General features: G+C 34.2%; 1 protein-coding gene across 5 annotated transcripts; it reads right to left on the minus strand.

Annotated features, from left to right (window-relative positions):
- Positions 1-8,820: 8,820 nt before the first annotated feature.
- Positions 8,821-12,725, minus strand: LOC107494488 (uncharacterized). 5 transcript variants are annotated; one of them, XM_052262701.1, is made up of 3 exons: positions 12,340-12,725; positions 10,818-11,021; positions 8,821-9,387 (listed from the first exon to the last, which is right to left on the minus strand). In XM_052262701.1, exon 3 carries the CDS (start codon positions 9,380-9,382, stop codon positions 9,035-9,037), a length of 348 nt encoding a protein of 115 aa, XP_052118661.1. In that variant the 5' UTR covers positions 9,383-9,387; positions 10,818-11,021; positions 12,340-12,725; the 3' UTR covers positions 8,821-9,034. The 5 variants fall into 5 exon arrangements, with proteins under 5 accessions (XP_052118661.1, XP_015971008.1, XP_052118660.1 ...); XM_016115522.3 differs by having other exon boundaries at positions 8,821-9,456; XM_052262700.1 differs by lacking the exon at positions 10,818-11,021.
- Between the last annotated feature and the right edge of the window lie 3,149 nt (positions 12,726-15,874).

Below are 15,874 nucleotides of genomic sequence, written 5' to 3' on the forward strand. Positions count from 1 at the left end.
ATCCGCATAGATAATATATAAGGTCCCAAAAAAGGTAGAGGCATTCTTAGAACTCCGACAATCCCAGATCAAACTTAAAAGATTATACTAAACCAGAAATTTTGGTAATCTATCTAAGGAATTCTAGTCCTAATCTATCTCTTCAGTTTTTGTCTCCCGCAAACCTCCCAACCTACAGGTGGAACAACCCTCAGTGTCACTTCCACCGGCATGAAAGGTCTCTCAAAAAACAAACATTGACAAAACAGACAAGAAAAACACAAGTATAAATAGCAGTTCTAGCAAATAGATCAGATAGCAGTTAATCACAGTTACGTAATTAGGCAAACCAAAATAAATACTAACTCAAACAAAACATACAAATGCACATGATGCATGTCTGTCCTACTGGCCATTAGCTCACGTGTCGGTTTTGCCAAAACCCGACACACCCGGTAGCTAACTCAGATATCGTCTATCTGACATGCATCCACACTCTTGGAATGTAGTGCCCATCACACTCATGGGACATAGTGCCCGCCACACTCTTGGAATATAGTGTCTGTCATATTTTTTGAGATAGAGTATTCCCACACTCTTGGGATATAGTGTCCGTCACACTTACGGGATATAGTGGCCGACACACTTCCCAAGATAAAGTGCACCTACACTCTTGGGATATATTACCCACCACACTCTTGGAATATAGTGTCCGCCATAATCTTGGATTATAGTGTCCAACACACTTTATAAACAGAGAGAATATGATGCATTAAAAGAGGAACAAATTATACACAACCAATATGCTCATCATAGTTATATTTAATATACTCGAGATCAAACATATTTAAGATCAAAAGCAAAATCACAAATCAATATACTTATCTAATCACAATTTCACGCCTCATTAATTCAATTATTCACTTCTCAAATCTCCTTCAATATCAACCTAACTCCCTTGATATGTTCTCTCTCTTTCTGAGGTCTAAAAGCTCGGTATCGGACCCTAAAAAGTAGTTACAGAGGTTTGAAAAGTTAGAGAAATGCTTTAAAACTCAAAAACACAATTTTCAAAAAAATAGGAATTCTACGTACGCGAGCCCTTGGACAGAAAACAACTCCTACGTCGCGTCGCGTACACGAGTTTGTAATTAAGACAGTTCCGCATACGCATGCACATGTCTGCGTACGCACGTCTATCAGAGTTTGCAAAAAGCTGCTAAGTTCAAGAATTAGTGTTTCACACCCAACTTTGAACGCGTATAACATTTTCGTTAAAAATAATTTTTAGTTTGTTCTTCAAACATTTCAAACTTCACAGACCCAATTTTCATTCAAAATAAGTTTCACAAAATTTGGGGGTATGGAAGCCAAGTTATGGCCTACTGAAGTTGGTCAAAAATAAGTTTTTATCCAAAACACAAAACATCTAGTTTTACCGAAGGCCTCAATTCATACCCAATCAAACCACCACAATTTTTAAAACCAATGATCTCTAACCACTTTTTCATACTTCTCAATCATTCCATAAACATATTAACATCCAAATCCTTTAATTATTTAATAATTCTATGCATAATTTTCTACCAAACTCAACATATGTCACCACTAATCGTTAAATATTAACAATTCACATAATTCAACTTATCATATGGACAATTAGTATGAGTTTTCACCAATATTATATATTAACTACGAGAAACCAAAACCATACATTGACCAATTTCTCCCCAAGTTCGGAACACCTCAAAATTCTCCTTTCCTCAAGTTTCCAAGTTCTCACCAAATAAATTTCCAGCTTCCAAGACTCAAATTCAAGCATCCAACATCCACCATTTTTACTCCAATTCAGATAATTCAATCCAATTTCATGCAATATTATTATAATCAACACAAAGATTCACTAATTAACTAATTCACAAGGGTTAGTGATTTCTTACCTTAGCCATGGATGTTTGGAACAAAGCCCAATGATAATCCCATGCTAGAACACCTAAATCATCAAAAAACACCAAATTCCTCAATATTTAATGCCCAAAATTACGAAATTGAAGGGAGTGAAAAATTTAAATTTCTTACCACTTTGTTCTGATGGATTTAAATAGGATTCCAAGATGAACGCGTAGCCGCAGACAGCTCGTCAATCAGAATTACGGATTGAAAGTTATGATTGATTGAATTTTGGAAGTGATTTTTGTTAGGTTTCCTTGAGCTCTCTTCTCTCTTCAGCGTGATTTAAGTGAATGAAGGGGAAGAAGACTAAGTGTGGCTGCCTTGGACCCAAGATGGACCCAGTTCAACCTGTTTGACCTGTGGATTTAAACTTTGGGTCAAAATTTTTAAAATTAATTATTTATTAATTTTTTGGGTTTTACATATTTCCATATTGGCAGTTATGTTTTTAAAGTCAGTTTAACTTAAAAGTAGTAAATGTCAATAATCTGTACATGTAGTAAATCGAATCAAGTTGATTCGATTTACTATATATGTGTTGTGCATTATTAGATTTGATTTAGTATCACAATAGCTAATTCGATTTATATGAATTCAATTTATATTTAAATGTAATACTCCATATAATTCGATACACATTATTCGATTTATTACTAAAATGTGTAAATCGAATTTAGTAAATTTGATTTACATAGATATATACATGAAGACATTCACGTAACATTTTTTATTTTGGGTGATTTATATAATATTGTGTTATTTTTTGTTTATATAAATATTTTAGCCTGCTCTAAATTATAAAAATTTATAGTTTATAGAAGTAAGTTATGTCTAATTAAACCCAAATTGAAATAATATAATTAACAACCTCGAACCCAATATGTTGACATTATAAAAAGATTTTCGTTGTAGGTATCGTGGTTAGGGCCATGATTTGACTTTGGCTTTGAAGGGATTAAAGGTCCCACCTATAATTAAGTAAAATTTTTTATAATGTGTTATGATTGTTGTGATAAGAACGAAGGATGTGGATGTCTATTTCCAAAAGAATTACATTAAATGAGAGTTGAATGTGATATGAAGCAAACATACTACAATCAATAAAATCTTCTCTCTCTCTTATACGGACACACTCTTCTCTTTCTCTTTTCTTTATTTTATTTATTACCTCTCCTCTTCTTTATTTATTTATTTAGTTATTTTATAACATGTTATCAGCACGAAACTCTAACGAAATTTTAGGAAGACTTCAGGTAACATTTTTATTATGTCGAATCTCTTTTATCTTGAATATAATGCTTTTGATATATCTGAAAATAATTATTTATCATGGATACTAGATGTTAAAATCCATCTTGATTCAATGGATCTTGGAGATACCATTAAAGTTGAAAATAATACATCCTAGAAGGATATAGCCAAAGACATAATTTTTCTTCATCGTCATCTTGACGTATGATTGAAAAATAAATATCCTATATTAAAAGATCTTGCAGATCTGTGGAAAGACCTTGAAGAAAGGTACAATCATCAAATACTTCCTTAAGCCCGATATGATAGAAAAAACTTTCTCGACCTTCCATGCCTCGAATGTGCTCCTGCAGTAGCAATCGAGAAATAGGATATAAAAAATATTCTGAGCTAATTTCTTACTTTCTTGTTGCTGAACGCAACAATGAGTTGCTCTTAATAAATCATGAAGCGCGCCCAACTGGCGTCGCCTCATTTTCTGAAACAAATGCGGCAAATTATAACCCCAGAAGAGGTAAATGGCAAGATTTTGATAACAAGAAAAATTGTGGAAGGAAAAGAAATTATGTTCACAAGAAAGGATCTCACCAGAAGTGGGATAAAGAAAGAAACAATGGACAAAGTATATCAATTGAGGATAAATGTTTTCGTTGTGGTGGAAATGAACATTGGTCACGTACCTGTCGTACCCCAAGGCACCTAGTTGATCTTTATCAAGCATCCTTGAAAATGGATGACAAAGAAAAGAAAACAAATTTTGTTTCAAATGATGAAAATTCCACCACTCATTATGATGTATCTAATTTCTTTAAGGATTCTGAAGGAAATATTGGCTATTTGATCAATGATGGAATAGTTTGATATGTGTATGTGTTTGTTAAGTGTTCATGTGAATAATTTTACTGTGCATGTACTTCTACTCATTTTATTATTATTATCATTTGTTTTTGAAGAAAAATGGCAAGGACATATTCTGAAGATATTTGCCTTGCGGATAGTGTAAGTTCGCACATTATTCTTAAAAGTACTATCTATTTTACCCATCTTGTGTCAAAAGAAGAGTATGTTAATACTATTATTGGCTCAGACAATGTGATAGAAGGCTCCGGAGGAGATATAATTTTGTTTCCCAGAGGAACAAAATTTATAATAAATAATGCACTATTATCTACCAAGTCTCTGAGGAACTTATTGAGTTTCAAAGATATTCACCGAAATAGATATCATATTGAAACAATGAATGAGGGAAATCATGAGTATCTATGTATCACAACTCATGATTTAAATAAAAAGGTTATATTAGAAAAGTTGCCCTCACTTTCATCTGGGTTGTATTATACCAAGATTAGTGCAATTGAATCACATGCCATTGTAAACCAGAAGTTTACTAGCCCAAATGAATTCATAACTTGGCATGATAGATTGGGTCATCCGAGAACAACCATGATGAGGAGAATTATTGAAAACTGTCATGGACATTCACTAAAAAACCAGAAGATTCTTAAATCTAGTGAATTTTGTTGTGCTGCATGTTCTCAAAAGAAGTTAATTTTAAGGCCATCACCAGTAAAGATTGGATTTGAGTCCTCTAAATTCCTAGAAAGGATTCAAGGTGATATATGTGGACCTATTCATCCACCATGTGGATCTTTTGGATATTTTATGGTCCTAATAGACGCATCTTCGAGATGGTCACATGTGTGCTTATTATCTTTTCGCAACCTGGCGTTTGCGAGATTACTAGCTCAAATTATTTGAGTAAAAGCACAATTTCCAGAAAATTTAATCAAAGCAATTCGTCTTGATAATGCTGGTGAATTTACTTTCCAAACTTTTGATGCTTATTGTATGGCTAATGAAATAAGTGTTGAACATCCAGTAGCTTATGTTCACACACAAAATGGGTTAGCAGAATCACTTATTAAGCGCCTCTAATTAATTGCTAGACCCTTGCTTATGAGAATAAATCTCCCAACCTCGGTTTGGGGGCATGCTATTTTACATGCCGCATCACTTTTTCGTTTGAGGCCAACGAGTTACCATAAATTCTCTCCTATGCAATCAACTTTTGGCCAGCAGCCAAATGTTTTCCATTTAAGAATATTTGGGTGTGCGATATATGTTTCCATTGCACCACCTAATCGCACCAAAATGGGACCCCAAAAGAAATTGGGGATATATGTTGGATATGATTCTCCCTCTATAGTGAGGTATCTTGAGATACAAACTCGAGATGTATTTAAAACCCGGTTTGCGGATTGTCATTTTGATGAATCAAAATTTCCAACATTAGGGGGAGAGAATAAGCTTCCTGAAAAGGAACTTAATTGGAATGCATCATCGTTGATGCATTTAGATCCTCGATCAGGGCAATCTGAACTAGAAGTTCAAAAGATTATACATTTGCAAAGAATAGCAAATGAATTGCCTGATGCATTTTCTGATACAAAGAGGATAACTAAGTCTTATATACCAGCGGAAAATGCCCCAATTTGAATTGATGTCCCAGTAGGACAAGTAGCCACTGAAGCAAATTCATGCCAGAAGTGTGGCAGGCCTGTCGGTTCCAAAGACAAAAATTCTCGAAAAAGAAAAGAGGTGAATATTGTTCCTGTTGAAAAAGACATAATAGAGACACCTGCAATTGTCCAAAATTCTGATATAGTTTTAACGCCAGAAGACGTTCAGGTATCTGAAAATTGTGAAAATAACGAGATCTCGATAAATTATGTCTTTACAGGAGAGAAATGAAACCGAAATAAGACAATTGTTAATGAAATATTTGCATATAATGTGACATTAAATATCATGCATGAAAGTAAGGATCTTGAGCCAAGATTAGTCGAAGAATGTCGACAAATGAATGATTGGCCAAAATAGAAAGAAGCCATGAAGGTTGAATTAGACTCACTTGCAAAACGTGAAGTCTTTGGACCTGTAGTCCGTACACCTGAAGATGTAAAACCTGTTGGATACCGATGGGTATTTGTGAGAAAACGAAATGAGAAAAATGAAGTTGTGCGCTACAAAGTCCGACTTGTGGCACAAGGTTTTTCACAGAGACCCGGTATAGATTATGAAGAAACTTATTCCCCTGTAGTGGATGCGATAACATTGCGTTATTTGGTCAGTTTATTTGCATATCATAAACTGCATATACATTTAATGGATGTGGTAACAGCCTATTTGTACGGCTCATTAGACCGGGATATCTATATGAAAGTCACTGAAGGACTAAAGATATATAAACCATCCAATGAATATTCGCAAGGGTTATACTCAGTCAAATTGCAAAGATCTTTATATGGTCTAAAGCAATTTGGACGAATGTGGTATAATCGTCTTACTGAGTATCTGGCCAAAAACGGATTTAAGAATGATGATATCTGCCCATGTGTTTTCATAAAGAAAACTACATCTGGATTCATTATAATTGCTGTGTATGTTGATGATTTAAATATCATTGGAACTCCTGAAGAGATTCCAACAATTATAAAAACTGTAAAAGAAGAGTTTGAGATGAAAGATCTTGGAAGAACTAAATTTTGTCTCGACCTGCAAATCGAGCATACAAAAAATGGAATCTTTGTTCATCAAACAACATACACAGAAAAGATATTGAAAAGATTTTATATGGATAAGTCACATCCCTTGAGTACTCCAATGATCGTAAAATCTTTGGATATGGAAAAGGATCAATTCTGTCCTAAAGAAGAAAATGAATATATCCTTAGTCTTGAAGTGCCATATCTTAGTGCCATTGGAGCGCTAATGTATCTTGCTAATAATACACGACCTGATATATCATTTGCAGTGAATTTACTAGCAAGATATAGTTCCTCTCCAACCAGAAGATATTGGAGTGGAATCAAGCAAATCTTTTGATATCTTCATGGAACGGTTGATATGGGATTGTTTTATCCCTATGGATCCAAGTCACAACTAGTTGGCTATGCAGATGCTGGCTACTTGTCTGATCCACATAAAGGAAGATCTCAAACAGAATACCTGTTTACATATGGTGGAACAGCTATATCATGGAGGTCCACGAAACAGACGATTGCTGCAACATCCTCTAATCATGCTGAAATACTAGCGATACATGAAGCTAGTCGCGAGTGTTTTTGGTTGAGGAGTGTGATCCAATATATTCTGTCATCATGTGGACTGATTGATCAGAAGATAGCTCCAACTGTCCTGTTTGAAGATAATATAGCATATATTGCTCAACTTAAAGGTGGATACATCAAAGGTAATAGAACAAAGCACATTTCTCCCAAATTCTTCTTCACTAATGATCTTCAAAATCAAGGGACAATTGATATCCAACAGATCCGCTCAAGTGACAATTTGGCAGATTTATTCACAAAGTCACTCCCAAAATCCTCATTTGAAAGATTGGTGCATGAGATTGGGATGCGCCGATTTCGAGATATTAAATGATGTTGTCAAGAGGGAGAGATTGTACTCTTTTTTTCTTGGTCAGGTTTTTTTCATTGGGTTTTTCTTGATAAGATTTTTAATGAGGCAGTCTCCATCACAAAGGATTTTGTACTCTTTTTCATTCACTAAAGTTTTTTTTCCATTGGGTTTTCTTTGGTAAGGTTTTAACGAGGCATAATCCTAAATGATCATCTAAGAGGGAGTGTTGTGATAAGAACGAAGGATGTGGATGCCCATTTCCAAAAGAATTACATTAAATGAGAGTTAAAAATATTACCTCCTCTATGCATGTAAATAGGAGTGTGATACGAAGCAAACATATTACAATTAATAAAATATTCTCTCTCTTATAGAGATACACTCTTCTCTTTTTCTTTTCTTTATTTTATTTGTTACCTCTCCTCTTCTTTATTTATTTATTTAGTTATTTTATAACAATGATATACTTTTCAATAATCATGTTTAAGATTTTGTCTAATAACATGTTGGACTTGTTGATTAAAGAACTTTTTCATCTAACTATTCATAAATCATTAAATAAGAACTATTTTTTTTTTGTGTTGGCCACTAATTGGTAAGCAGCGAATTATTATTATTATTATTAATTAATTAATTAATTAATTAATTCTATTTAATATTTTTTGATATTGTATATTACTGAGTCTCATTTTTTAAATATTTTTCCACACAGCAATATTTAATTACTAAAAACATAAAAAATAATGATGGAAAAAAACACGGATAAACTGATAATGATAGTGATTAATTACTATAATGGGTTAACAATATGCTCGATTAAAGTTAGGGACTACCAAAATTAAACCCTAAACTTGGAGGGTATTATCCTAGGAGCTTGACATGTGATTTTCACATATGTAAAAGAATCTTTAAACCTATATCGTAGTATTTGCCCTTTAAATAATATTTTTTTAATACATTGATGGAATAGAAGTCTTTTAGTTTTAGGTGGCATTGATCGAGTATAAAACAAATTTGCCGATAGTGACAGTAAAGTTAATGAAGATTGCTCTTTTTATGATAAAAAAGTATTATGTAAAATGCACACTTCCCTTGCAAATTTTAGTTACAATTTTCGCTATTCACCAAAGAAATTTTCTTTATGTATCATGGATTAAATTTCTTCCCTAATATTAATGTTTTCCTAAGTCTAAAAAACATTGAAACACCTCTGTCTGCAAAACTATCACGGAACTTTCTTGGGAAGGGAAATTATCACACTCGATGTCTAAACTTCTGAAAAACTCAATGTAATCAGACAATCAGTTGCTTAGAGAAGCAACATGAAATCTTCTCTCAGTCCCAGCAACCATTATGGTAAACAAAGTGATATTGTGAGGCATAAACACCGGTCTACTTGGCCTTGGGCAAGGAATATTGAAACTGTTGGCTACTTGGAAGGCTTTTCAGAGGATGTAGAACCCTTTTCAACCACTTTGGTAGAAGTAGCAGATTCTTCAGCTTCAACAAGCTTTCTTAGTTTCTCTTGAAGATTCCTTACTCTGTCCTCGGTTTTGCGAAGCTTTCTCCATCTATATGCAGCCCATAGACCAAAGCCACCATATACAACAATATAGGAAGCCCATACGTAAGGGTAGGTTTCTGCGTGCTCTTTGATTTTGAGATACTGTTTCTCCAATGAATCTATCAAGTTCACAGTAGAAGTGGCACTTGCTACTTGATCCTCAGAATTCTGGATCGGTGTGGCGGAACTTGTTGTTTCTGGCTGATTTGCCATGCCCTCTGCCGGAAATATTCCAGTTACCAATAATCAAATAGTTGCATAACAAATAACCCTTTTACAATGGAGCCCTATAAAATAACATACAAAAATAAACATACAAAAGGAGAAAAGATTTATTGTGCTGCTAATCAAGAATCAACAGTCTTCTAAAAGAGAAACTGTAGTGACTAATGAGTTAGGTATTGTAACACTTACTAAGGAATTTGTAAAATGCCTTAGGACTCTCTTCTCCCTGATTACATTCTTCTCTTCTATCTGATTTATCTCTTTTCTCTACCAAATTTCCTCACTATGATTTTACCTTCACTGTGATTCTCTAATCCTACTACTCCTAAAACCAATCTCATTACAGAAACATATTTTCCTTTCTTCAACATATCAAATTATCAATGACAATGATGTAACTTAGAAACAAAGTTACAAAACAATAATAGCTATAAAACCAAGCAAAAAACAACTGAACTGAACTCACAATTAGCAAATTTCTTAATGAGTACAAACTGAAACTTAACCAGATGCATTATCATAATATGGTTGCCACAAGCTAAACTGAACTCACAATTAGAATTTTTTTTTTTTTTCAAATTTGAAACTTCTCAATCATAAAACCAAGGCAATCAACCATTTAAACATTAAAACTTTTAAGACCAAACCAACATTAACACAAAAGAACATAATGTCATTAGCCCAAACAGAATTTTCCCAAAGTACAAAAGACATGACAAGTTGACAACAAAATAACTAACCACATTTTAATCCTAAAACATTGTCAATCAAAATTAGAAAGTAGTGAGAAGAACTGAAGAATGTAAGGCAAGTACCAAGCACTAAAACAGATGCCATATGCAACTGCAAGGTACTTGCCTATGGATAAGTACCACTAACACAAAGGGTTGTTTCTGGGCAAGTAGTTAGAAAAATGTGGCATTTTGATAATAAGTTTTGAAAAAGGTGGTACATTAGGGCAAGGAGTTCCCACCACCCGAATTTATCCCCCTCTCTTCTGTTCTGCTGTTGCTTCCCGTAAACTTAATCTTTATAGGTTCGGAGATCACTGAAAAATAAAAAAGTATATTGGAAAAATTCACAGCCCACCTTAAAACTCAAAGCTCAAAATCTGTAATGGAACCGGTAAAAGAAAAATTTAGAAGCTGTAACGCTCATTTTATCAAACACCTCATGTGCAACACCCATCTTTAGCTTCTTCACCTAGTTTTTTTGGCAATGATCGACTAGCAATGCAACATCAACAAAAAATAGCCACACGTTTATATACAGCCTCCAAATTCGAAGCCTTTTACAATAACAAAATTTTAGCACCACCATATTAAAGCACAACAGATTTAATAAAATTTATGCAGATTTGTTTATTGATCAGAACAAAAAAGGAAGAAAGCGCTAAAGTGAGTTAAGAAGCTTCGTCAAATACCTCGAATTGCAAAGCTTGAATAAATCAGAAGCGGTTAGAGATGGAAAGAGGTTGGAAAATTGGAGTATTAATATCACTCTGAGAAGTTAGAATAGCACACGGTAGTTGCACTTCGGGTGGCGGCGAGACACCATGGTAGGTAGTGAAGTTGAAGGGGCTGTAGTGTTCAGAACTGAGGTGCTGATCCTGGCAGCACTTTTAAGCCTACGAATGGGATATACAGAAGGTGACGGACGGAGACGCAGGTGAAACAATAATTTGGGGTTAGGAAATTTTTTCGGTTTTGGGGGGGGTTCTGAAAACCGGACCGGTCATTGAACTGCTCAAATCACTAGTTTACTGGTTCAATCGGAATAACCATTTTATAATAAAATAATAAATAAAATACAAAAAAACACATTAGAATATAATTATAGTCTAATATAAATTTTAAAATGTCATTCAAATTTAAAGCACTGTATAAAATATCATCAACCAAAATCTTAACTTCTCCAATTATAAGTTTAAAACAAGGCCTATTATTACTTTAGCTAAGAACACTCTAGATCGAACCAAAAATAAAGTGTTAACTTCTTCGATTATAAGTTTAAGAGCTTTGTGACACAATAAGAGTATTAAGCACCAACTTATGACAATATGTACTATCAAAGGATACATATGCTCATGTTATGTGTGTTTTTTGCCACTTTATTTGGCTAATCAAGTTTAGTTTTAAAGTATGAAATTACAAAGATTCTAGATGGTGATTTCTTAACCAATAAAGAAAAATTAATAATATTCAAACTTTACACAGTTACTTTCAAGTTTCAAGTTGACATAATAGTGATTAATCACATATCATTTCAGTGTTTTTCTGTATTCAATGGTATTAATACAGACGGAAATGATAATAACCTGGTTTCTGATAGCTAAAACAGTAAAACAGTTGCTAAAATATCATTAAGACGATAATTATTCGGGTTCATTTCAGTAGACAATTTGTTATATTTTGTGATTAAATTACAAGTATTTCTTTATGAGGCATTTGCTTTGTTTTTTGATTTATAAGTAGTTCATAGAGACTCAACCTGACAAAACAGGGACAATCCATTACACAGTACATACAATAACTAAAACATCAACACATATCAAGAACCTGCCATAAACAAAAGATTAACACAAAAATTAACATGCTTTAACAAAGATTAACAAAGTTTTCAACCCAATTTTAACAATTTCAACATAATGATTAACAACAGAAAAAAAAAACACTGAATGAGGCAATGTAATGAGCACAAAATTTTTCATGATGAAATTTTAACAAAATTTAACAACAGAAAAGAAAGTAAGAACAAGGTAGTAACAATTTATCAGCATCAATTTATCATCGATATAAAAGCGTTAACCAACCTAGAACAAGCAAGAACAAGCTAGTAAGCCAGTAACAGTTAAAATTTATCAAGAAGCAGTGAGCAAAATCAATCAACCAAGCCAATCAACCCAGAAAAATCTCCGAGCACTGACTGAACATCCGAGGCATTACCTTCTGCGAGGGCAATGACCAGAGATTTGCAGGAGAGCCACGGACGATGGGAAGCTGGCGACGAACACTGGCGAGCTGGAGACAGACGACGGGGAGCTGACCACGAACACTGGCGAGCTGGCGATGAACACGACGGACGGAAGACGGCGGAGCAGAACCTGGAGACGCTGGCGTTGGGCGAACGGGAGGGCCTTCAAGCACGACGAACCAGGAGGAACGGCGAACGACCACGATGAACCAGGCGGCGATGGAGAGACCAACGGCAGCGTGATGAAGGCTAGGGTTTTCAAGGAAGAACGGGAAGAGCTTTGTCACCTCTGCCGCTCTGCAGGGAACTTGAAAGGGGAGAGAGACTCGTTCAGTGGTTTCTCAATTCAGAATCCTTTGGTCAGTTTCGATAGCTTAAACAATAAATAGCTATATTAAAAGTAGTTTATAAATAAGTTATTTTGTATTTAAATTTTTAATTTTAAAAATATTTATTTTATAGAAATATGATAAAAAGTAATAATATTACGAGAGAAGTCATTTTTTATTTCGGGCCTGCTACACATACAAGTAAAGAGGCCCTACAACTTTTACAAGTTTTCAGCCCACATATCATTCACGCGCGCACTCATCTCAGTTTGAATGGAGCGTAAATTGCACGCGCCCCACTCAAACGATTTCTCTTCGCAAATAGCGCTCTTTAATGGCGAACTCTTCCACTTCTCCAAATCCTTCAAAGAAAACACAAACCGTCGATTTTCGAGCAACATTGCAAACTGCAGAGATAGAATTCGTCGCGAAGATCAGAACTCTCCATCAACACAAGATAGAACTCTCCATCAATAATCTCCAGAAAAACGAAGATATATTACTCAAGGTACGTTACTATTTTACTCATTTTGTATATTTTCACATTTCGAAATCGAAGAACTAGGTTTTACTGTTCTTCTACGTTTTTCTAGGTTTTACTCTTCTTCTTGTTCTAGGTCTCATTTTACAGTTTTTAAAGTTCTACTTGTTTTAGGTTTTACTGTTATTCTTGGTTCTAGGTTATATTGTTCTTCTTAGTTGTTCTAGGTGTTACTGTTCTTGTTGTTCTAGTTCTTCTCGTAACTGATTTTTGGGAGTATATTGCGTAATTTGGTGGGTGTATATGGAATAATTTGTTGGGTGTATATTTCTGAACTGATATACTGTAATATAGTAAACAGTTGCAACTGTTCTCTGTTCTAATATTTGCTTGTCCATGGGTGTATATTGCTTGACCTTGTAATGTTGCTTGACCTTGTATATTAATGCATGTTTGAGTGATATCTGACTGATATCTATGGGTGTATCTGACTCATATTTGTGGGTGTATCTGACTGATATCTATGGATGTATCTTACTGATATCTATGGGTGTATTTTTCACTTCAGAAAAAATGGCAGGCAGAAACCAAGCTGAAAAAAATGTAAGAACAAATATATGTCTTAGATGAAATCAGTTTTGTATAATAGAAATATATCTTACTATAATTTTGCTTTGTTTACAGCAAACCAAAGACTTTAAGTGTGCAACCCATTTGTTAAATGAGAAATTCAGAAACATGAGCAAGGAGAAGAAAACAATTGTTAGGAATTTGGGATTTGGTGGCCTGATGCACATTCCGCCATTGATTAATGCAAACGAATACACAACTTACACCCAAGTGTTAGATAGATTCTAAGGATATTGACACTGATTAATGTAACTATTATATAATTGATGTAACTGATTAATGTAACAAATTGAACACATGCTGTAAAAATTTGCCAATTATGAGTAAAATTTTCTCTGCTGTATTCAAAATGTCTGAATTACATGTACAATAATATGAAAGAAAACATCAAACCAAATATACACCCATGACCTGACATTTTTTACACCCAAAAAGAGTTGAATATACACCCAAAATTCTATCCCCATGATGCTTTATCCCTAAAACCCTGAACCCTAAACCCTAAACTATAAACCCTAAACTCTAAACCCTAGACACTAAAACCTAAACCCTGAACCCTAAAAACCTAAACCCTAAAAACATAAACCCTAAACCCCAAACCATAAACCCTAATCGCTAAACCCTAAACCCTAAACCCTAAACCCTAAAATTCTAAACCAAATGTCTGAATTACAGGTACTATAATATGAAGAAAAACATCAAACCAAATATACACCCATGACCTGAAATTATTTACACCAAAAGAAAGTTGAATATACACCCAAAAATCTATCCCCCTGATGCTTTATCCCTAAAACCCTGAACCCTAAATCCAAAACCCTAGACACTAAAACCTAAACCCTAAACCCTAAACACTAAAAACCTAAACCCTAAATCCTAAACACTAAAAACCTAAACCCTTAACCCTAAAACCTTAAACCCTAAACCCTAAACCCTTAAACCCTAAACATTAAACCTTAAACCCTAAACGCTAAACCCTAAACCCTAAACCAAATGTCTGAATTACAGGTACTATAATATGAAGGAAAACATCAAAACAAATATACACCCATGACGTGACATTTTTTACACCGAAAGAAAGTTGAATATACACCAAAAAGTCTATCCCACTGATGCTTTATCCCTAAAACCTTGAACCCTAAACCATAAACCTAGACACTAAAACCTAAACCCTAAACCCTAAAAACCTAAACCCTAAACCCTAAACCCTAAAAACCTAAACCCTAAACCCTAAACCCTAAAAACTAAACCCTAAACACTAAACCCTAAAACCTAAACACTAAACCTTAAAACCCTAAACCTTTACACCCTAAAACCATAAACCCTAAACCCTTAAACCCTTAAACCATAATAAAAAAAACAAACAATATTTTATAACATAAACAGCATATTGTGAAATATATATATATATATATGTATATATATATATGTAAAATGTGAAACACAAGAAAATTCACAAAAATACACCTAAAACAACAGTGCTTTTACACCCACATTCTGTAACTATACACCCAAAGAGTTATCCGCTGCTGCTGGTACCCTGAACTGATAATTCATAACACGTCCTTGAGCATCTCTACTTAATTTTCTGTGCTGTTTGAGCATCTATGCTTTACTTAGATAGCAAGGGTGTGAATGATCCAGCACAACCTTTGAAATGATCCAAGCACCAACATCCTTCAATGTGTGTATATAAATTCTTGCAGGACAGTTTAAACCGGCTGTCGGATTCGTCTTCTCGGTCGGAGATATTTTAGATTTTCATTTTCCCTCTCTGCTACATGTAATCAATTGATTCTTAATCTTGTTTTCCTTCCTATTTGTACTCCGAACTCTTGTAGAAAAACCTGAAGCCTTGGCGTAGTTCCTGTAAAATTTTTCAGCATCTTCAAGGGTGGTAAAGGTCATTCCAACCTTGGGAACAAACTGGTCATCAACAACAGAGAGAGGCTGCAGAATACACCATGTCAAAAACTAAAAATACACCTAATCATGTATGATATATACACCCGAACGACAATAACTCAACTAAAATAACAAAAAAAGCTATAAACTGTAAATACACCC

Source organism: Arachis duranensis, chromosome 6, assembly GCF_000817695.3.
Source record: "Arachis duranensis cultivar V14167 chromosome 6, aradu.V14167.gnm2.J7QH, whole genome shotgun sequence".
NCBI classification, from domain to species: Eukaryota; Viridiplantae; Streptophyta; class Magnoliopsida; order Fabales; family Fabaceae; genus Arachis; species Arachis duranensis.